This window comes from Folsomia candida, unplaced genomic scaffold (assembly GCF_002217175.1).
Source record: "Folsomia candida strain VU population unplaced genomic scaffold, ASM221717v1 Fcan01_Sc009, whole genome shotgun sequence".
Taxonomy (NCBI): Eukaryota; Metazoa; Arthropoda; class Collembola; order Entomobryomorpha; family Isotomidae; genus Folsomia; species Folsomia candida.
The window spans coordinates 140548-162326 of record NW_019091201.1 but is presented as its reverse complement, the minus strand read 5'-3'; the positions used below and the strand labels follow the sequence as shown (position 1 = coordinate 162326).

Sequence of the window (21779 nt, the reverse complement as noted above, 5' to 3'; positions counted from 1 at the left end):
ACAAGTGTTAAATATGTATAAAGAAGTATTATTACGAGAAAACGGTAAAATTTGTACAGTTCTGGAGCCAGGATAGTTAGTTATCCCCCCGAAATTCTACGACTTCCCGATTTTCTCCTTCGGATATATAGGCACACTCCAGCAATTAGAATCACCGCTGCAACAATTCCCACTATCGTCCCGATTCCGGCCCCAGTTTCCACCCAGGGTTTTTTAGTCGTTGTACCGACTGCTGGTGTTGTCGATGAGCTAGGCGTGTTATTGGGTGTGGTGGTTGTTGTGCTAGCAGTGATTGTGATTGCGGTGGAATCAGTGGTGGGAGGTGTTCCCGTGAAAGGTGTGGTGGTTGTGGTTTCTGGAATTATTGAGGTTCAGGGATCATTAAAAGTACGAAATAAAAATGTAACATGTAAACAGGAAATGACGAATGATGATTGATTGTAAAAATGTATGTATGTAAGTATGAACTTGACGTAAATGTTTATTGATTCCCCATCATGATTTGTCTACCACGCATAATTGATTTACATACATTTCTCGTTTAATAAAATTTGATGAAAATTGTGACAACTATTCCGATTAGGGAGACAATCACGGAGGATTGAACAGTTGGGGAGGAGTTTGGTGGGGACGTTGTGGGGGGACTTGTGGGAGCTGTAGGCGAGGTTTGTGGGCTTGGCGCTGGGGTGGTATTTGGGTTCGGAGTGGTCGAGACTGTTGGCGCAGTGGGGTCAATGGTGGTGGTGGTTGTACTACCTGGGTTTCCAGTAGTAGTGGTGGGGGCAGTCCCTGCGGACGTAGGTGGGGTTGTGGGGCCTGTGGGAGTGGATCCTGTTGGTGGGACGGTGGAGTCTGTGGGTTCAGGAGCTGGTATTCCAGGGAATCTTCGAATATTGGAAATCTCGCTCTAACAAGTTTTTAAAGAATATGTAAATTATGACAGGCTAAAAAATTATTTCATGATAATTTGTAAAGTCGTCACCTTTACTCCATTGTACGTAGACTTTATAGCATAGTATGTGGAATAGAGGGTAATATTATGCTGGGTACTCTGCCACTCTCCTGGTGCCACGGGGACCGCTGTCGCAGCGATTTCACATCCATCAAAGTTGTTCAGGAGCTCGAGTCGAGAAAAGGCCTGGCGAATTTCGTAGCTAGTAACTGTTTGAATAATAATAAAAAATTTGAAAATATGAATTGTGCACGTATGTAAATTGTCTCAAGCTTTTAACCTGGACTGGTAGTGGAAGGTACGCGTGGTGACCTCCAAGATAAAGTTCGAGTGATGAAATTGTACAATAAAATTGCTTTCCCAGGAATGGCCTATTTATTAAAAAACCCAGTCAAAAATGAACATTTTAATATTAAATCTTATCCTTACTGTGTATTGATTCCTATTCGAAAATTTAATTGGGGTCGAATATTCCTCAACTTGCATAAATCCATTATACACGTCTTTTAGTGTACAATTGTTAGTAATTTCGCACCCAGCACCAGGACCTTGATCGATTGGGAGGAGACGTCCCAAGCTACTTTCTTTGATAAAAGTTGCAACTTTTCTAGTCGTCGTCCTTTTCATGAATCGAACTGTAATCCTGTAATCGCCATCGGCTGTAGGCACGAAATATCCGGAAAATATTCCGTCCTCACTTAAAATGTCAGGAATGCTTCCGTCGTCGTTTAGGACTAGTTCATAACTTGTTGCTCCGTTAGTGATTAATGCATCAGCATACATTCCTTCGATGGGAGCACCGTCAATTGTGGCCTAAAAAGTTGACATTTTTGGATCTTTAGACATCTTGACACACCACTAAAGATTCGAATGACTATTACCTTTGCGTAGATCATCAGTGGAGCCAGTCTGCTAAGGTCAACAGTGTTGGCAGAAGTTGTGATTTCAATTTTAACACCAAGGTCTGGTACAGCCTTGTCAAGTGCGACACGTCCGACCATCGCTCCGTCACAATTTTGGAGTCCAGTACAATTCAGTGAAACGATAACGCTACTTCTGCCCGCCTAAGGTGCATTATAAATTAAATTAGTGAGATGCATTGGTAACATTTTAGCATGAAATTTGTATGTAGTTTCTAACAATTTGCGCGTCCGAGAATCTTAAACGATACGAATATCTGGAGTTTCCTTCTCCTGCACCCCAGTCAACAGTTCTTCGGAAGCTTACTGACGTCGTTGGTGGAGCTCCATCAATTTGCGAGATGAAATTTGTTGCATTCAATCTTTCAAAACTGGAGTAAAACACTTCCGCGTGAAGAGAGTCTGGAGGAAGGACAAGTTGGATGCCAGGGCTGGATGAAGAGATCGCTTGTTTGACAACCTTTTGATAACAGCACAATAATAATCATTTTTATGTATATTTACTCAATTATGCCAAGTTTCTGGTGCATTTGATAGTATTACCGTTCTCCTTGTCGCCTGGTCACTTATGTAATCAGCAGAGTTCAAGGTACGGGCTAGGAAATTTAGGACGTTGTTCAGTACGAAGTTAGCATCACCGATATTTGTGAGCATGGCAAAACCCCCCGTGGTTTCTTCGGTTAGTCGGGCTAAATTTGATGCTGGAGGACTGCCGGTGATCTGAAGTTCGATCGAATGCAAAATGATTTTCTGGTCATTCAATGCAAGTACGACATCATTTTCTGGAATTGTTGCGTCTGGTGAAATAGCAGAAAAAAATTGTGGTAAGTAATTAGCATAGAGAAAAATGGTACATATTACTTAATATGTAATTAATTACTAATATTATCCAAATCAGCTCCATATTTTACAAGTAGTATGACTGCCCCTTGAGCATGACCTCTCGACTTGATGAATCCCGCAGTTTCCATAATTGCTTGGGTGAAATCACGTCGAAGAGGACCGTCAATTCTCAACTCACCTACCGCTCTAAGGACAAGAAGCCGTATATCAACCCACATTGTGTGATTAATAATCACTGATTACAAATAAATCATAAATATTTCACAAACTGGAGGAATTGGTCCACATTAGGTCCAATTTGGGACCATCCAACTTCCTGTTTTAATTGAACCGCAGGATTGTCGGGATTAGGGAAACTTCCCACGGCACCGACAACATTTGCAAAATTATTAACTAGAAATTGGGCCAAGGCTGGAGGAATCATGTTTGCCAATTGGTAAGAGCCCTACGCACAATTTGGAAATTAATTTAATTCCATGTACGTAATCACATCATCAATTTCAAACCTGAATTTGACCCCTGTCCAGTAAAATGTACAAAAGTGGGTTTGCTGATTGTTTCACAGTTTTAAAAGTGACCGGACCCACTTGCGTCGGTGGGTTTGAAGCGGTGGCATAATCCGGGCTTTCTCTTATCACTTGCATTATGCTAATTTACAATATTACGTAAAATATTTTGAAATATGCTGAGATTTAAAATATTTTACTTTTTTCGACCTCATACCTTTTTTGGTTACAGAATGCATTCTGCTTATTATCAGCCATCTTATTGTGAGTATTTTCATCGCAAAAATCAACGACAGAGTTCATAAAGTGGAAATGCATGAGAGAAGTTGTCGCCTTATTTACCACGCTGTCTGGGATGAAGCGACAAGCGTTCATCTCACTGTTTGGACTTGCAGCCATTTCACAATCCTTTTGATCTGGATCAGTCCTGAAATTCGTGACGAATAAATTAAATCCAATTGTGATACGAAATAATTAAATCATTGATAAAAAAAATTCATACACATTGATAAACTTCCCAACAAGTGGTTCATTATTGCATCCCGTCGCCTCCCAAGTGGTCGAGTCTTCATTTAGGGAAAAGTATGGAAACAGCTCATCACCAATAAATCCGTGCTCTATGTAATTAATTGGGATTATGCAATAACAAGTACGTCATTCTGATTGTTCATTAAATATTAAATAGGTACGAACCTTCCCATACACCATATCTGTATCTGGCAAAAAGTACCATGAGGGTTTTCCCTAAATAATGCAAAGTAATTGGTACATTCACATTTTAGATCAGAGCTTATATCTCAGCTTACAAATAGGTCCGAATTCGTTAGCGTTAGTATTTTGAAAGAAGGTAAATGGCAGTTCGACATAGTCCCCGGGGAGGCCACAAAGATACGTGTTTTTCGCGTAGGGGTACAAAACGGTGTCCGACACTCGGAAATCTGCCGTGTCGATGCTTCCCCTGAAAAAAATGAGATATGAATATCATTATAATAAGTGATTACCTGGGTCCATTCTGATATTATGCATTACATTCCAGCCAATTCAGCACCAGGAATTGCTGTCCAAGTCTCTGGTACGATTAGCTCAACCGAGTTGATGTGAAACCTCCGCTTGGTAGCTCTCCACAAATTGTTGGAGAATGCTTGCATAGAAGTCTGTAAAATATTAAGCAAAACTTTGGCAATGTTTTTACTAATGTAATATTTCTAATCAATCCCTTCTTTTCAAGACTAACTAGTTAATGATAATTTATCTAATTAATTGAACTGTATTATGTGTTACTGCAAAAATTAGTGCTAAAAATTGTGAGCAAAAAAGATTTGCCGAAACCCGGGATTGAACCAGGGACCTTTAGATCTTCAGTCTAACGCTCTCCCAACTGAGCTATTTCGGCAGCCAGTTGAAAGCACTTTCCTCTTATTCCGTTTTAACGGGGGCGAATTACATGATAAGTAAATCTCAATGTCTATTAAATGGTTTATGTGCTTCATGAAAATAAAAAGATTGGATCGACGTCGAAATGGAGCATGTCACTCCATATTTGCATGAAAAGTATTTATAGTTATAGCTAATCATTGATAAGTTAGTTAATGATTTCATTAACCTGGTTTAATAATTTTGACAAACCGAACATATTTAACTAATTAATGCAACCTTATCGTTAATGAATTTTATCATGCATTTAATTTTATGAACGTCGTAATGATAACATAATAAGTGTAGTGATCAATGCATGAAATGCAATGGGTTTTTGAATTTCAAGATGCATATTGAAATGTTATATGCAAAATATCTTCAAATATGCTACAATGCTACGAATAATTTCATTTTGTATAAATCCAGCAGTTTCAAATTGATTCCAATGCCTGCGTTGTTCAACTTCTTGCATAATAATTTCAGAATGAATTGCATGAGTAAGTAATTAATATGCTACTTGGTTAATGGTTTTACTATGTCTAAATAAGTAAATTATTGTCGATAATTCATGAAATAACCAACTGAAATTAGAATTGACATGATTTTGAGTTTGTCGATTATGCTTTGCTTGATGAAGAATATGTAACTGTATGTTTACTCGAAAACTTTCAAGATAATAAATAATTATCAATCAATCAATACGTCCTCTGACCTGACGGCGTTTCAGACAATACAAATTTCTGAAATATTCACGTCAAATCTTACCTTAATATTTTGTACATATCTCCTTTGGTCATTTTCTGGTGGCACTGGCGCTGCTGTATTGACCCCGAGTACCAAGTCGTATCCGCCTTGGCGACTTAATCTGAAGCCCTCATTAACAGCAACAAAAGTTAGCACAACTCCCAAAATTTGCGAAAATCTAAAAATCGCCATTGTCTACAAAATCCGAATAAATCCTACAATGCGTTTTAACAAATCCAGAGACGCTGCAACAATACTGTTCCAACAGCAGGAAGGTCTGGAAAGAATGTGCAATTTTTTCCAGATATTACAATTCAACATTGGTTATGCCTCATCTTTCTCAATATTTCGCCTTATCAGACACCCTTATCGAAATTGAGAATTTATTGCTTAACCATAAACCTACCTGTGGCGTGTGAAAGTTAGTCATCAAAATGATTATAAGAGTGCAAGGTTATCTACTTTTGCAGGGATTTGGAGAAAAAATGTATCCATAAATCTCGGTTGTACATACGGTGGTCAGTCAAAAAAAGATGGAGGAGGATAATCAATGATCAATGGTTCCAGGGATTTGTAATTGTGTTTTGTATCTAAATCTGTACGGATTATAAGACAATCTGTGATGTTCTTATCATCGGTAATACATATTCTAAGTAGAAATCGTTGGGATACTTTGATTCATGATCTCATGATGAGATTCTCATCGCTAATAAAAATGAATCACGGGCAAGTATATGACGAAATATATACATACCTGCGTGCTTCTGACCTGTAATTTAAGCATATTTAAATCGAATCATTACACATAAATGACAAAGTTTAAAATGCTGTTCACTTTAAATTGATTACATTTCTGAACAAAAAATTTAATGCGAGCACGGAAAAAGCAATTGCATCTTTTTATATGCAAATATTTAGTGTCATTACGAACCAAGTATTAATTTAAGGGTGGCTTCCTTGAGAAAACATGCATGCAGTCTTAATCAGCAGGTATGCTGCATATCTCAAATAATGCGGTGAAAGTTTAATAGAAAACAGAACATTTCGCTGACGTTTTAAAAGTTGTCGTCGAAATAATAATATGCAGACCACCAACCAAGACACAAAGTGCAGTTTACTCGCTATATGAATTTTATTGTGATCGTTCCATCCATGCCAAAAAACTCGACAGAATGCATGCCTGCCTAAAAGGTAGCATTTTCTTGGACCATTTTTTGTCACATTGCTAAAGTGGAGCAATCTCATGCAAGCATTCTGAATGAATGCAAATTTGAAATTAAAATGGTCAAAAAGAACAAAGGAAAATTTTTGCATTATTAGCATTATTGTACAACGGACACAAATATAGGAGATATTTAGATAGTAGCCAGATAGATATTTTGTAAACGGAAGTTATTACGTGTTGAGAGCTGCAACAAGTTTGCAGTTTTTTTATCTATGCAACTACTCACAGAAGCTGTTTTAAAACGTGAATTAATGTTATTGCTATATATGTATGTACAAGTCGTTCATTTTTTGCGTATCATACGCAAGATCTAAATATTGCCAGAGTTTTGCAATTCAAATAGGATTTGAAAAAGCTGAAGTTTATGATGGACTGTATGAGGCGATGAATGCCCTTACACGGCAATTAAGTAAACTTGTTTGAAACATGAGAACGTATCAAAATTAATGACAGATCGGAAGTTGATTTATTATTATGGATGAAAAGGTGGTGCTCAAATTAAATTTGCATTAGTTGCCAGTGGTGGTGTTACTGACTGTCAGTTACTTACTTAGCATGTTTATTCTCACGGGTTTGAAAGTGATGCAAATTCTTGATGGCTACGCAGAATAATCTTTTTTAAAGTGTTGCATAATCCTGTAAAAAATGTAACCCAGTAAAACAAATTCCATCATTGTGGCATTGAGTCAGCTAAAAAATCTCATTTTTGATGAGATTTTACGTCTTGTTGGCAATGTCACTGACATGAACGCGTTTTAACCACACATTTGGTTAAGTATTATAATTTAATGTGGTTCAACTCGTGGTTTTGTGTTTTGCTTGCATTTTCATAAAAATCAGGTCATTTATTCCAGTATTTATGTATACATCTTTATTTTAATGTATTTAGCACCATGTAAAAGTATTATAAAAATATATATAAAAATATGTTAAACTATGTATAGTTGCATATTCACTTAACATATTTATTAGAATTTAGTATGGCAAATGACTTTAATTCAACAGTCACTGGTAAAATGTACGAACAAAACATTGCACGCTATAAGAGTTTGATCAAGTGAAACACAGTTATTAAACAGATTGCCGAGATATTATTTGATGATGAATATTTAAGAAAGTCAGTCTACCTGACGATAAACCAGCCTCTCGTCGTCATTTTCCTGAGAACGTGGTTGGAAAATCGTCCCCGACAGACCAATCAAATACAAAACATTCGTATAAATCGTGCATTTCATTAACAACAATTTGAGCATGACAAAGCGTCAATAATCATGATTCTCGAAAAATTGAGCAGCAGAGTCAAGTCAAGTTCTCAATTTAAAGTGTATGCTGTTTTTATACTTTTAACTCCTCATATTTCTGCCAGGAAGACCTAACATTTTCACGGCGGATCGCATTGTTTGCGCTTGTTTTCTAATTCCCAAGTATTACAAAAAATAGGAGGAGGATGCACGCACTGGTTTCAACGAAGAGTTCTCAGCCAAAATGGCATCTGCTACGTCTGTCGGATGATTATAGAGCAAAATAAGAACCATCCTGAAAATAATTAAGTAGTTATCATAATGTCACACACCACTTTTGATAATTTGTTAATATCTGAAAACCACCCAAAATCACGCACTCTTCCCTCCCACCGTTTTCTCAATTATTCACGACACGAATTTAAATATGTATGAAATTTCTGGTACTAGTACAAAGCTAAAGTGAGTTATTATTTATTTCGTTAAATTTGAGGATGCATGCATGCGCTGCTCTTGCGGATTTATCGAGTCAGGATAAATCAGGATAAATCAGGTTCAAGAGAAACTAAATGGGCATAAAGAAGACGCACACCTTTGCTGTTTTAAGTTATTGCAAAACATTAAGAAGTTTAAGAAAACATTTTTATTATCGTCGATATCGAATCGGTCTTCCTTCTGTTTTTTACAATGCACTATTTATCCGCGGCTGTCAACTAACTATGTATAGCACTACATACGTCATACGTACTAGAGATAGATACACCTCATCTCTCTGTTCTGTTCTGGTATAGATTAGCCAACTAAATCGCAATAAACTTTCTTTCTGTCATATATTGACCAATACCATTGTGAGGAACTGTATCTTGCATTTTGCGATCTGACTCGGTCTAATTCATCAATCCACATTGCCCTTATTTAAAATTATTGTGTTAATTTTTATAAAAATAAATTTTAAAATTTTATAAATTTTTGCAATTCTGACAATAATGAGACAAATTTTGCAATTGCGTCTCCATTGTAACACCAACTGCATACTTTATTTAATCCTTTTTAAGTGTAGTTGGTAACGATTTACTTAAGTCCTACCTACGCATATCCTGCCAATAGATCTTGACGCTGGTGAGTGAACAGCATCAATAAAAAGCACACTGACTTCTTTAATTTTAAACTGCATGCTAACGGAGATGGCAATAAAAATAGATTGAATTGAATTTAGAACGGTGTGGCTTTGCTGTTGGTCAGCAGCAGTATTAACACAGGACATGCCGTACATACAAATATAGGAAATGGTTTAGTTTCCCTTTCTTCCATTGTCGAAAACCATGCAAATGTCGGCAGTTGTATTTTATAAGACACACACCACCGCAAATTATGCAATTTTGCTCCGTATCAAAACATGACACGGTAAATTAGACCCCTGTCTTCACTACTACCAGCTAAATATGCAGTACTATTTATTTACTACTTTACTACTCCCTCACAAACAGACATTGTTACAACTTTGCGTGTACTTATCTTTGATATTACACATATTGCATTATTATGTACGCATCACCCATCGCCAACATAAAACATAAAGTGGTAATCCTAGTTTAAAAAAATATTAACCATAAAGTTATGAAATACTTAACAAAGATTAAGTGTATAAGAAACATAAAAAATTATATGAACAGTCTTTAGTTTCTTCGTCTTCTTCTTCTTCCTTCGCTGCGTGCGTGTGTGGATCAAGTACCTTTTCTTACGTGTTATAATCTCTGATTGTAGAACCAGTCGGGATGATTTTGTGGAGGATAAAGGGGCATTTTGGGACGTCGCATGAAATTATGGAAGAAATTATGGGGGGGTCGTCTCGGGGGTTCGCCGTAATGGTGGTGATGTTCGTTATGATTTGGAGGACCGGATGGAGGAGGGTGTCGATAAATGATGTGGATGGGTTCTTTAAGTTTGGTGAATTTTATTGGTTTCGATGTATGAAATTGGGCCAAAATTGGGATGGCGACTGGAGCCGAGTGCTCTTCTGGCTTTGGGTGGTGTTGATGGTGAGAGAATATTTTGTAAGGGTCGAACCGATATGGATTTATTGGCTCCGGATTTTCGTGATGGTGATGATGATGAATTTGATGGACTTGGTGATGATTATGATGATTATCCGGTTTCTTTGGCACATTATCGTAAGAAATTCCCGTACTGGGGACGAAGCCGCCTTCTTCCACGATTCCGAGGGGAGGGTGCGGCTGATGGTTGGGTGGACCGTAGCTGTTACTTGTTGCACCGTGATGTTTAGTCGGTGGAGGTGGCGACGGTTCGAAAGTGGTTTCCGGAATGTTCAGAACTTGTGAATATTGGACGGGATGGTAGTGAATAAAAGTTTTGGGCTCTTCGGCAGGACGATGTTTATTGTTGTCGGGATAATTTCCATGTATTTGGACATTCACTTGAGGTGGAGCACCGTAATGATGGTTTAGATTTTGAAGACCTTTTTCGCCAGATTGGAACTCATAGCTGGGTGGTGGTTTCGACGGTGGGGGGTTGTACTGATCTTGATGATCCCCACCAAATCCAGTAAAGCCAAAGTCGTTTCCTCCCCCACCAGTACCACCACCGTTATTATGTTCATCGTCATGATGATGATGTACCAATTCGTTCCCGAACGATACATCTTTGACACCACCACCACCACCACCCCCAAAATCTCCACCACTAGCAGAACTACCCCCACTATTTGCCCCTCCGACGGCAAATCCAGTATGATACCGTCCAAGCCTTCCTCCATCCAGCATGTCAAAATATTGGGAATGGGCCGGGGGGAGATTTCCATTTGGAACATCTTTAGATTTCGTGCCATCAGCCCACCTTCCAGGATGAGGAAATCCGTGAATCTGGGAATACGTATTTCCCGTCAAAGGCCGATGATGCGGAATATCTTCTCGAAACAGTTGTCGTTTTAATCTTAATGAATTTAGTGCGTCAAAAAATCTTTGGCCAAAATCCAACTGTGTCGAAGATTGACTGCGATTATGGTAGATCTGGGATTGTTGAGACTGCTGGGTTAACAAGACCAGGACCAATGAAACCTGGGAAAATATATTATATTGCAACAAGAGTGCCACTATCATCATCATTACGCATCATTAATCTCTCAAAATGGTGCTTGCAATTTTCAAATTAAATTTTATATGGGAATATTTGCTTGATTACTTACTACAAAAATGGTATGACTATATTTTAAATGCATTTTCGTCGATAAGTTGCCCAACGACATGATGATGACTCCAGTAGTAAGTAGAGAATTATTTAATTGTTTACAGTAATTAATTATTCGTAAATAAAATCAGGCGAAGAGAAACGTAAATTTTTATATAGATGCATAGATCGATAAACTTAATAAATAAACACACTTTCACATCATGTTCCTTAAAAGTGTAGTTTCCGGTAGAGTTTTGTCCACCAGAAATTTACACATTAACTACTTAACTAATCACCATCACCACATTTGTCAGTCATGTACATACGAAACTGTCGAGTCACTTGTAAAAACATGCACTTTTTAAGTTTTTATATAGATTTTAAACAATTTCTTGAGATTATATAAATATTTGCAATTCAGGAACGTATGGTACCTCAGTACCCCACTAACCAATTTTCACTTTCAAACTACTAATTCCGGACACTTTCATAATGACATAATAACCGTGTTCGTTTTAAGATGGTTGGTTCTGATATAACACAAATCGCAGACTTAACTTTACCGTTGAATGTCCACCAGTCGACTGAGACGAGTGAGACGACTTTCCTCAATCAAGTTAAGGTTAGCTAAAGACCACAATAGCAAGCAACATGCAGTGTAATATTACTGCAGAATTGTATATGTGTAATATAATAAAAAGTACGAATAAATGCAATGCATAGCTTCTTGCATGTACCTTTCGATACCTTCATACTCCTCGATGAATTGTGTATCGTCGCAGCGTATCATAAATGATAAGCACCTACCTGGCTGCTATACGTAACACAATTTTATTACTTATAGTCGGCCTTATTCTAGAGAATATCTAGAATTAGAATTTATGAGACTTTTCAACCACCACTACTAAACTTGGTACCTCACTCAATCCATAAAGATGGATATGCACAATAATCCTGTCTCGTCAGTAATATTACTATTATTAAATTCTTGTACAATAAAAATATCCCAATCAATCACAAATGACCAAAAATCACAAATCATTACTTACAAGAATACAAAAAGTGACACTGTTTTAGTGGAAAAATCGTCTTATTATTACGGATTTTATTATTGCCACAGATTAATTTTATTGGTTGTGGTTAAAAAGTAAGAGTCAAACATGGAATGAATTAGATCAAGCATGTGTTGATAATTTAATCGTAAATCTAGCAATAAAAAATATCTGAGTTGTATAAGTTTTTTCCAAATCTATGTACGACGAAAACGTGTTTAGGAAAATAAGTAAACAAAAATTTGTGTAAGTATGTACAAACGACGACATTACATAGTGGGGTCATAAGTTCTCGTGAATGCATTTCCGGTAATAAATCCCAAAGTATTAGAGCTATCTGTTCGAAATTTTTATGGATTAACAAGGTATTAATATTGTTTAGAAATCATAACTTCTTTGTCAAGATTTCGTCCACGGGCAATTAGACAAGACATAACTCGTGACGGCCACAGGTTGATCGTGGTACGCGCCAATTTTCGTGCCAAAAGTATTTCAGACTTTTCACCGTTGGCAAAAAATTTAATAGAAAAAAGGCCATATATTTGTTGTACAGAAGTCTGACATCCGTTTAAGTATGCGGAAGTCAATACGAAGTCATCACCGTGGTGTGCATGGGAGCAAGTTGGCTGGAGAAATGAAATCTCTGTTTTTTACCGCAAAGGGTACAAGTTGAAGCCAAGAATTATTTTCAGAGTGTCCTAGAGACAAACGTTAATAACCTGAACCCTGGACCCTCCGAAAATCGCCATTGGACCTTTCAACAAGACTCTGCTCATGCGCAAGGTGCAAAATTGTCCAAAACTGGCTTCAGACGAATTTTCATGACTTTTTTTCATCCGTAGAACGGTGCTCAGTATCTGCAGACCTTAATCCCCTAAATTATGACTGGTGGTCAAAATTATAGGTACAAGTATGCTCTAAATTTCACCCAAGTGTGGAAGGGCTGAGGTCGCACTTACTGAAGATCTGGCGCTTTTCCCTGGAAATCCGTGCGTGCCGCGATCGAGCAGTTTTCGCCACGACTTATGTCTTGTGTACAAGCCCGTGGAGGAAATTGTGAAAACGAAGTTATGATTTCTAAACAAGATTAATACCTTGTTCATCCACAAAAATTTCTATCAGATAGCTCTAATACTTTGGGCTTTATCACCGGAAACGCATTCACGGGAACTTATGGTCGGACTATGTATATTCATCCTGACAAATATTTTGTGGATTTACGTGCATATGAATTTCATATGAATGCGTATGTATTTACTGTGTATGACTTGGCAAGGTTTTTTCATTATTAATTTACAAATTCCTTTCGGCATATTGCAGATTAAAGTTGTCACAAGCTAAAGAAACGCACATTTCAAATTTTTTGGCTTCTTTGACTTGACACTCAAATTATAGGCGACGAACTTTTGTTGATGGTGATAGTTGTCTATCGCGTACGCTAACAAATAGTCTGCCAAACCACGAGCCTCTTTCTTACATAGTTTCTTTTGCGTAGTAGTATCACCTCGTAAGTAAGACCACCGTTGACCATTCATTATCAACACAGAACCCCATTACTGTACTTGTACAATCTTAATTGAACTAAAAATTGGCAATTTTGGCAACGAGATGCTTATCTTGTTTGGAAGAAGCAGACGAATCTCAATTTGGGTTACCTTTTGCCACCATCAACCATCATTGATTCGATTACCTCATTTTACTGACGCTACATGATTTATTATGATCATCTTGTACATTCATCTAGATATGAAAAAGAAAACCTCACAGGACAGCTTTGCATGGCCCGAACCAGGATTTGTTTTTTATTAGGAAACATTTTTGAAATTTCAAAGTTTCAAAGAAAGATTTCTGGCAAATTTTGTAAAAATTGGTCAACGCGTTCTAGAATTATCAAAAGACCGACGGACGGACGAATATGACGATTACATAAGCCCTCGCTCGTGCTAAAAGATATGAGAAAGATATGCTGCACAACATGTGGTGTTATTTCGCATTCTTCGCACTTTTCCTTCCATTTAATAATACCATTAACAAATGGAACTAGAACCAATAGGTAGTTTATTATGATAAAGCGCACACACATGTCCCATTATACATACTTAAAGATATGTAATAACATCTGCTCCGTAATTTGCGGACTTCTTTAAGAATTAGACAAACTAAATTGAAAACTATTTACTTATTTAATCAGTTTACTTTGATATTGAGCTTAACGTCTAAATTAGAAACTTTCTACGCGCTAATTATTTATTCTATAATAAAATCTAACGGCTTTGTTTGGGCCTCTGAAATGATTCCGTATGTGAATAGACCAATTCTCTGAAAGTAAATATTAGCACACGTTTCGACATTTTTTTTTGGTAAATTTGACTTTTGCAACAACACATTTGAACCGACGAACCAAGCGTTACGTCAGATTTTGTGTACTTTGTGTACATACACGTTTGCTTATAATTACATATTTCCTCAACGACTACAGACTTATTATGACGACCAATTTTAGTGCTTCATTACTCTCGTTTTTTTTCATTAAACGAGTTGAGAAGATTTTCAAGAAAGATTTAAGACATTGTTTCAACTTGGTCCATCATTATTAGTGAGCTTACGGCACACTTAACTTTTTGTCCATATATGAAAACTCACATTAAGGACTGGACTATTAGTTTTTCGCAACTAATTTCCTGTCGCCTGCCTGCCTGTTTTGTTGTAAATAGCAAATAATTTTTTAACAGTGTGTGGTGTTACCTCACTTTCTTCGATTTTTGTATTGTAAAAATTCAGTTCAAACTCACCTTAATCAGTCCACATATTCTTATACGCGGACACAATAGGGCGGTGGATCCTCGCATCATCACTGCAATTGTGCATCAAATCAGCATGTGGTACACAACAGAATGCATGCCACGCAATGAAAAATAACCATCTTATGACATTCCACGCTTTGCATTGCATTGTATGTATATAGATCATTAATTTGTTATGCGAAAATTCCCCACCACCGCCAACTTTAGCAAAGGGTTAAATATTATAATAATGATTTAATTCAATTCACTCTAAATTCTGTATTAAAGTGAAACAACAATAATATCTAAAAAGTAAGAGTTGGATGGATGTAAAATAATCTCGCATTCTTTTTGACATGACCACACCTAATTTTAAAATTGTCGCAGTCACAACTTTATGCCAAATTACAAAAGGAAGTAAAATGGGATTGCACTTTCATTGTATTATCTTAATTTGCATCTCGTCGTTCTTCGTACAACCAACTCTTTTTTTCAAATCTTTTAATTCCGATTTGCATTCATTCAGAGGTACAATGAATAGTTATAATTGCAAACGGTTGGAAATTATTCGTCTTATTTTTACTTGTTCGCAATCCTCCTCGTGACAAGAAGATTTTCTCAAAGGCAAAGGAATATTTTTAATAAAAGGGATATAATCTGATAGGTAGATAGGCTGTAAATATAGGTATTCATTACGAACCCCCTTATGAATATTTTTCCAATTTGAAATGCATCCTAAATTATGTGCAAGATATTTGATACGAGCTACTGTTCCATGTAAATCCGCACTTTTTTCCATATTATAGCTCTTTAAATCATAACTCATCATTTAATTGATGCATCGTCACATTTATGCTTATACAACGGCTCGCTTTGTGTAATTAATGCATTTATTTAGTTGTTTTTTTCTTCCATAAAAATGTGTACATTGTTGCCCACACATCAGCATCTCGCAACTTATATAACTTATTTGCATGATCTGTATTTGTGTATCAAGAAGTGACTAATTTATTGCATTGTTTGCTACTCGTTCTTCTCGCAGAGAGGTGCCAACAGAAGGGTGTACGCCCTGGCTAATTGTATTGTTACCATAAAGAAATGACATTATTCAATATTTATGACATTAATCTTCTTACGCAGGCAGTTGATACAATAAACCGCACACGATGAGGAGGTCAAAAGCAGTCCGTTTCGAAATTCTTGGGAGACAAGTGACTTGATGGATTCACCTAAAAGAATGTGAACGAACACTAATGAACAGGATTTATTTGACGTTATAATTCTCTCATTATAAAAATATGCAACAACTACTTCCAGCTGCAGAAAATGGACTGAATAATGTGATGCACCAAGATTTATGTACTTGTTGGATTTGTTCCTAATTTTGCAGCAAATTCAAGGAGTGTGTAAATTAATAGCACACAATGTTGGATCAAGGAATGATTTACGAGTAGCTACGTATCTTAATGGAATTTGTTGAGAGAGCAGTTTTAATTTAATTAGCATTTCTCTAATCTTCTTCTTCTTTCAGTCGACAACAAACAAAGTGCGCTCATGTATCTTTTGTGGTACAAGTATCCTCATAAATAAAAGAAATCATGGTCATCGAGAAGAGGTGTTGACGGTAAACACTTGAGCTTAAAGATAATTCTGCATGGAAGGAATTTCACATGAATTAAAACATCTCTCCAACAAGTACATATTGCAGCCAGGAATGACACAATTTTTCGTCATTGTGAGTTATGTCACCTTCCACCAAGTCCCATTTGCGGTTGGTAGTAAATAAATAGTTGATGTCATAGCATATTAAATTAGTAGCGAGGGAGAAGAAGCGAAGTACAATATATTGCTAAACCAGAATCTATCATGAGATGATGGGCTGAGATTCAGTATTGTCAATTGAACGTTATTAAGGATTGAATAGGTAGTTGCAGCAGGAATTTGGTTAGCATTCTGATGAATTATATACTATTTACTGCTTTTGCTCTACTTGTTGCACAATTTTCATTTCACTTTGGTCCATTATACAAAAACTTGTCATGAATCACCTAATTAGACAATCTTTCAAGCACACACTTTAATGACGGGGGAAATGGAGCTAATTTTAACTTGTCGTCGTATACGAGTAGTGACAATATGCAAAAGTTTTGAAATGTTTTTCAATCCAAATGGTAGCGTTATCTTGAAAATCAGAAGAAAAAAAACTTGTTACTTTTGTATCAATATGTTTGATAGGCATCTATTATTAATCAAACAACACCAAATGCTGTACCCACACGTACAGACATATTTATAAAATTACAATGGAATCAAATCCAACCATCTAACGTGTAATAACGACACATGACACCTTAACGCAAAATTGCATATCTGTGTTTAATTCATATTATCAAAAACGTGCAGGAATCCTTAAATGATCATCACTTATCAAACTAATAAACAGAAAAAGTTGCTTGCAATTGATTATTAGTGTCAAATTTCCCCCAAGATTCCTCCGCGTGGAAATTAATCATTTTAGGATAATTAGTTAATTACACTTTGCTGTACTTAGTACTTATTGTGGTTATGCAATAACCAGGATTGGGGTGAATCTTCATTCACTAATAATAATAATACATAATAGCCCATCACTAAGTATTGAACCGAGTAAACATGTAGAAAAAAGAACATTCTCATTTTTATTGGCTGCATTTTAACAACTTTACACCATGCATTCGAGTTACTCTACCATCTACTTGACCCAACTTGTTAAACGACCCTAATTTAATTGAACTGGTTGCCTTTTTCTGGCAACAGAAGCTTGTATACACATGTTACAATTAGAGTGAGTGAAGACTTAATTTCATCTTTTTCATAATTTTTTTATTATTTAAGAGTGAACTTGTCAACTCTAAATTTTCGTGTTATCGAACAATAATAAAAATATGTACGAACGGCCAAAAAAGAATCGAACCAATTTTTTCACATAGTTTCTTCAAGTGGAAGAAACCCACTGTGCTGCTCACATCATTACTTCTTTTATTCTGCAAATAATAAATAATGCATGTGGGACCTTATTAACCAGAAAGACGTAGTAATTCAGTGAAATATTGGCCAATTTTAATTACATTAAATCAGTTTGGCCAGCTATGGGTAAAATATGCGTGAGTTGCCAATTGGATGGAGGACCACTGAGCTGACCACTGACCTCTGCGTCATTATTCTGCAAAGATTTCGTTCATGTCACGTCACTTGTTTAACGTTTCTACCAATTTGGTTTAAAACTTGACTCTAAATCACCTTAAAGGTGGAGGTAATTGACGTGGTAATTGGCAATGCGGCTGCTACTTTTCTCACAGATTGAAATCTTTGATGGCTTTTAAATTGTTTAACGTATGTATACGTGTGTACGTACCAACACCCTTAATTCTTCGTCTTCTTCTCCTGGCAGATGCTTGGATGGTTGAGATTCTTATTAAATTAATTGACAGCGTTGTGCCTCTACACGGCTGCCAATTTGTCATTACGAAAACATGTTGATTTTTTGTACACGAGATGATGAAGTCTTCAGTTTTTGTGCTAAAGAGAAATGTAGTTGTAGAAAAATGTCAGAGTTCATGACACTTTTGGGCACAGCAAATAGAAATCGTCTCCGTGTTGGGCTCATCACTTTACAAAAATAGACATGAATATCTACTTATTTCAATCCTCTGGTAACGTTGGCGTCAAAAATTGTGCAAGAACCACCAGAAGGCGTGATCACCGAAGAAAGTAAAAGCATTGTATTTTCGCTAAGTGGTTGAACGAAAGACATAAATTTTATCTAATCTAAATTGAAGTTGACAAATGGAAATAATCAACTTATTCGTATCTAGGAAATTTCTGATAAGTCAATGTCGAACAACTACATCATTTGGAAAATTTTGGCTAAATTGATTTCCCTAATTTCTTCTACCCTTTGACACATTTATTAGATATGCAACTCAGGAGTAATGTCTTTTATTTATTGTCTCAATCTGATCCCATACATATCGACACGAGTCAAGTGTCAACTTTTTGCTGGGTTGTTTTGTTGTTCCCATCTTTTTGTTGGTACTACAGCTTGCAACAAAGTCGTTGCAAGTGCAATTTGTCAGTTGTAATGGTCAAATATGGCCCCATACGATCCACATGTACATACATGTACACTCACATTACTCGTCCTATCTTGAGTTGGATCATTATTACGTGATGGAAAAGAGGAAGGAAATGAATGCATCTGCGTTTTTGTTTAATACCAATTACCTACATAATTATTCCTACGAATAGAACTGTTCTGTTACAAAAATGCAGTCAGGTGTGACATTTTTGTAACGATAACGGGGCAAATTGATCTTTTGAAATTCCTGTAAGATTACTCCATTTGAAACAATTTGATTTTTAATTGGGTTATTTCAAACAAAATTTCCAACTATTTTGTTTACAAAAAATATATGTTATTATTATTATGCAATATTTGACAGTGTGTGTCATGGTCCCACGGCGTCAAAACGGCAAAGGCCTCAAAATAAAATACTGATATTTATTATACACTTATGGCAGTTTTGTATGATGCTTGTTTAGAATTGATGGGCAGGCAGAGCTTATGATCCATTACTCACAACATACTAATTAGCAACATAAAAGTAAAGTGTTGGTTGCCACTGCACTGCATTTTTTTACAAACTGCCACCAGCAAAGCCAATAACAAAATCCTACATTGGAAAAAACAAAATCTGCATGCTTATCCCCAAAAGGCGAGTAAATCGCAAGTTTGTATTTGTGAACTTGATACTTGACCAGCACGACTCATAGTTACGTTGGGATAATTATAGTCCTGTGATGCAATACGATATCCTTGCCTGAGGGAAATGTAGCATGAAAAAAAAATCAGTAAATGTTGGAAATTTGAGTGCATAATGTGTCAAAATATGACAGATTACCCATGTTGGACAAGAGAATGGGCAAATCAGGTACATAATTTTCTCACTCTATTGGTTAATAGCATTCCTCACATACGTACGTTTGTTATAAATCTAGAGTCAATTTCAAAGAAATTACATGTCTCACAAGTAATCATTGAATCTTTTGAAACGTCATTTCTAAAATAAATCGTGATCCAATAAGCTAATGAAGGTTGCCGATAGTGTCAATTAATTGAAATTATTTATGCATCCATCCAGTGTAGCATGTGCTTTCGGAAAGAATCCCTAACAATGACCGTGTTAAGCATGGATATGCAGGAAACGGAGACAATAAAATGTCTAATCTGAGAAATCCATATTAATTCAGTGACCTTCTTCTTATTCATCTCGATCAATGGTTGATGGACAAGTTCAAATTGAATTAGTAGCAGAACTTTACCTGAAGGGCTGACGATCTCATTATAACCGGAAGAAAATGCATTGTTGCATTGTTCAAGTGTTAATAAAATAAAATAAAAAATCACGTATGAAGACGAAGACGCTCCTGCATGGGGTATTTTTTCTGCACGAATAAGATAATCTCGCTGAGATTATTGAAATCTTGTGATCGAGTGAATAAGATCATTCGACTGGAAAGTGCATGCAACCTTATTACTTCTTTATGCCGCATTAAATATAATTTTTTATTGGCCACTCACTCACTGGCCCTCACACGTACACAAAAGAAAACTGGTAAAATCTAAATTTAGCAGTCAAATAAAGTATGCACAAGGTTTCGTTTCATAAATATTCCTACGTGCAAATCCCTTTCGTGGATTATCAGACAATCTCATCCTTAAATGCAACATGCTCAAGTTCAAGATTCACTTTTATTAATTAATAATTGCACATTATAAACCTTTTACTGTCCTACAGGCTATTTTTGCCTAATTTATGTCACTCCATGGGATATTTTTATTTTCGTAGGTGAGACAATAAAAGCGCAACACTTTCATTTTTAGATGCGTACTTATTTATTTAATATTTAATTGCAATTGTCAGTGTCAAACTAAACGAGCTAAATATGTATGTTTAGCATTTCCCTCTGAGATGTTTAATTTGACGTCATACTGTGCTTATGTATGTACAATCTCTTTGATGATGAGCACGCTTACGCCACATTGTTTCATTACACCTATGTTGCCCCCCAGATTTATGGCAAAACTTAAGGCCAGACTCATCAGATAAATGAGCGTGCCCTGATAAATATCAGATAAGTTTGCCTTGCATCATCATTTAAAAATTGTGGAAATTGACTGCATGACCATGTAAAAAGGCAGATGATTCGCATAAATGTACCAAAAACTCAATGCTATTAAATATCTAGGTATGACTTCAACCAGATAAAATGTTAAACAGCGATAAATAAAAAAGTTGATAATTAAATGCAAAACGATTCTTGGTCACGCCTTTCCTTAATATTTACAAGTTTACATAAGCTTTCATGTTTTTGAACAAAGCTTGTGTGTTCTAATTTAATTTGACTTTGCATTTTTTGTCACAAACGTAATCGTAATCATAATGGAAGGAAAAGAAGAAGATGCTAATTCAACTGTTCGTTCGCTTTGAATGTTTGGCTACCAGGGTCACTTGTGGATTAACGAAAATTGCGTGGAGGGCTAAGCATGCATGAAATTGGAGAGGTGAGACGAATCTATTTAATGAATTTATCGATTACTAAGCTCTAATGCAAAATAACCAGAAAATTGAAGAGTGGAGGTGATAATTTAAGGAAATTACAAAATCAGCTTCATTTAAAAGGAAATGTATTTAATTTTCTGACACATTAGGCAGTCAGACCAGATAGGTCAGGGTGGTGGTACTACCTACTTATCGAAATACATGTGGAATTTACATAAGTTTGTATTTAATTGCTTTATATGCGTGTAACGTGTAATTTTTGCGTCAAGAAATTCACACCGTTAAAATGTGACACGAAAAAAATGACGC

The 21779-nt window shown here is 36.2% G+C and overlaps 2 protein-coding genes, 1 long non-coding RNA gene and 1 other non-coding gene across 4 annotated transcripts; 1 reads left to right on the top strand and 3 right to left on the bottom strand.

Moving 5' to 3' along the window:
* Positions 1 to 451: 451 nt before the first annotated feature.
* On the bottom strand, positions 452 to 5658 carry LOC110854273 (calcium-activated chloride channel regulator 1). Its single transcript, XM_022102697.2, has 16 exons — positions 5403 to 5658; positions 4251 to 4375; positions 4028 to 4179; positions 3915 to 3965; positions 3724 to 3838; positions 3439 to 3648; positions 3222 to 3363; positions 2985 to 3160; positions 2753 to 2901; positions 2416 to 2669; positions 2093 to 2332; positions 1834 to 2016; positions 1382 to 1765; positions 1233 to 1323; positions 983 to 1161; positions 452 to 907 (listed from the first exon to the last, which is right to left on the bottom strand). The coding sequence occupies exons 1-16, from the start codon at positions 5571 to 5573 to the stop codon at positions 542 to 544; spliced, it is 2988 nt and encodes a 995-aa protein (XP_021958389.1). The 5' UTR covers positions 5574 to 5658; the 3' UTR covers positions 452 to 541.
* On the top strand, positions 2558 to 3575 carry LOC118436592. The gene is made up of 4 exons (XR_004835576.1): positions 2558 to 2696; positions 2771 to 3193; positions 3281 to 3380; positions 3454 to 3575. It is a non-coding gene; the product is annotated as an uncharacterized LOC118436592 (long non-coding RNA).
* Positions 4542 to 4614, bottom strand: Trnaf-gaa. The gene has a single exon. It is a non-coding gene; the product is annotated as a tRNA-Phe (tRNA).
* A 2817-nt stretch (positions 5659 to 8475) lies between the features above and the next one.
* Positions 8476 to 11631, bottom strand: LOC110854041 (early nodulin-75). Its single transcript, XM_035854950.1, has 2 exons — positions 11050 to 11631; positions 8476 to 10921 (listed from the first exon to the last, which is right to left on the bottom strand). Exons 1-2 carry the CDS (start codon positions 11107 to 11109, stop codon positions 9593 to 9595), a joined length of 1389 nt encoding a protein of 462 aa, XP_035710843.1. The 5' UTR covers positions 11110 to 11631; the 3' UTR covers positions 8476 to 9592.
* Between the last annotated feature and the right edge of the window lie 10148 nt (positions 11632 to 21779).

Coding starts and splice junctions, on each gene's coding strand:
- LOC110854273 (XM_022102697.2), bottom strand. CDS start 5,573: ATGGCGATTTTTAGATTTTCGCAAATTTTGGGAGTTGTGCTAACTTTT. Junction 3,161..3,221: donor TGGACAGGGGTCAAATTCAG/GTTTGAAATTGA, acceptor AATTGTGCGTAG/GGCTCTTACCAATTGGCAAA. Junction 2,670..2,752: donor AGCTGATTTGGATAATATTA/GTAATTAATTAC, acceptor CTATTTCACCAG/ACGCAACAATTCCAGAAAAT.
- LOC110854041 (XM_035854950.1), bottom strand. CDS start 11,109: ATGTCGTTGGGCAACTTATCGACGAAAATGCATTTAAAATATAGTCAT. Junction 10,922..11,049: donor ATAGTCATACCATTTTTGTA/GTAAGTAATCAA, acceptor ATATTTTCCCAG/GTTTCATTGGTCCTGGTCTT.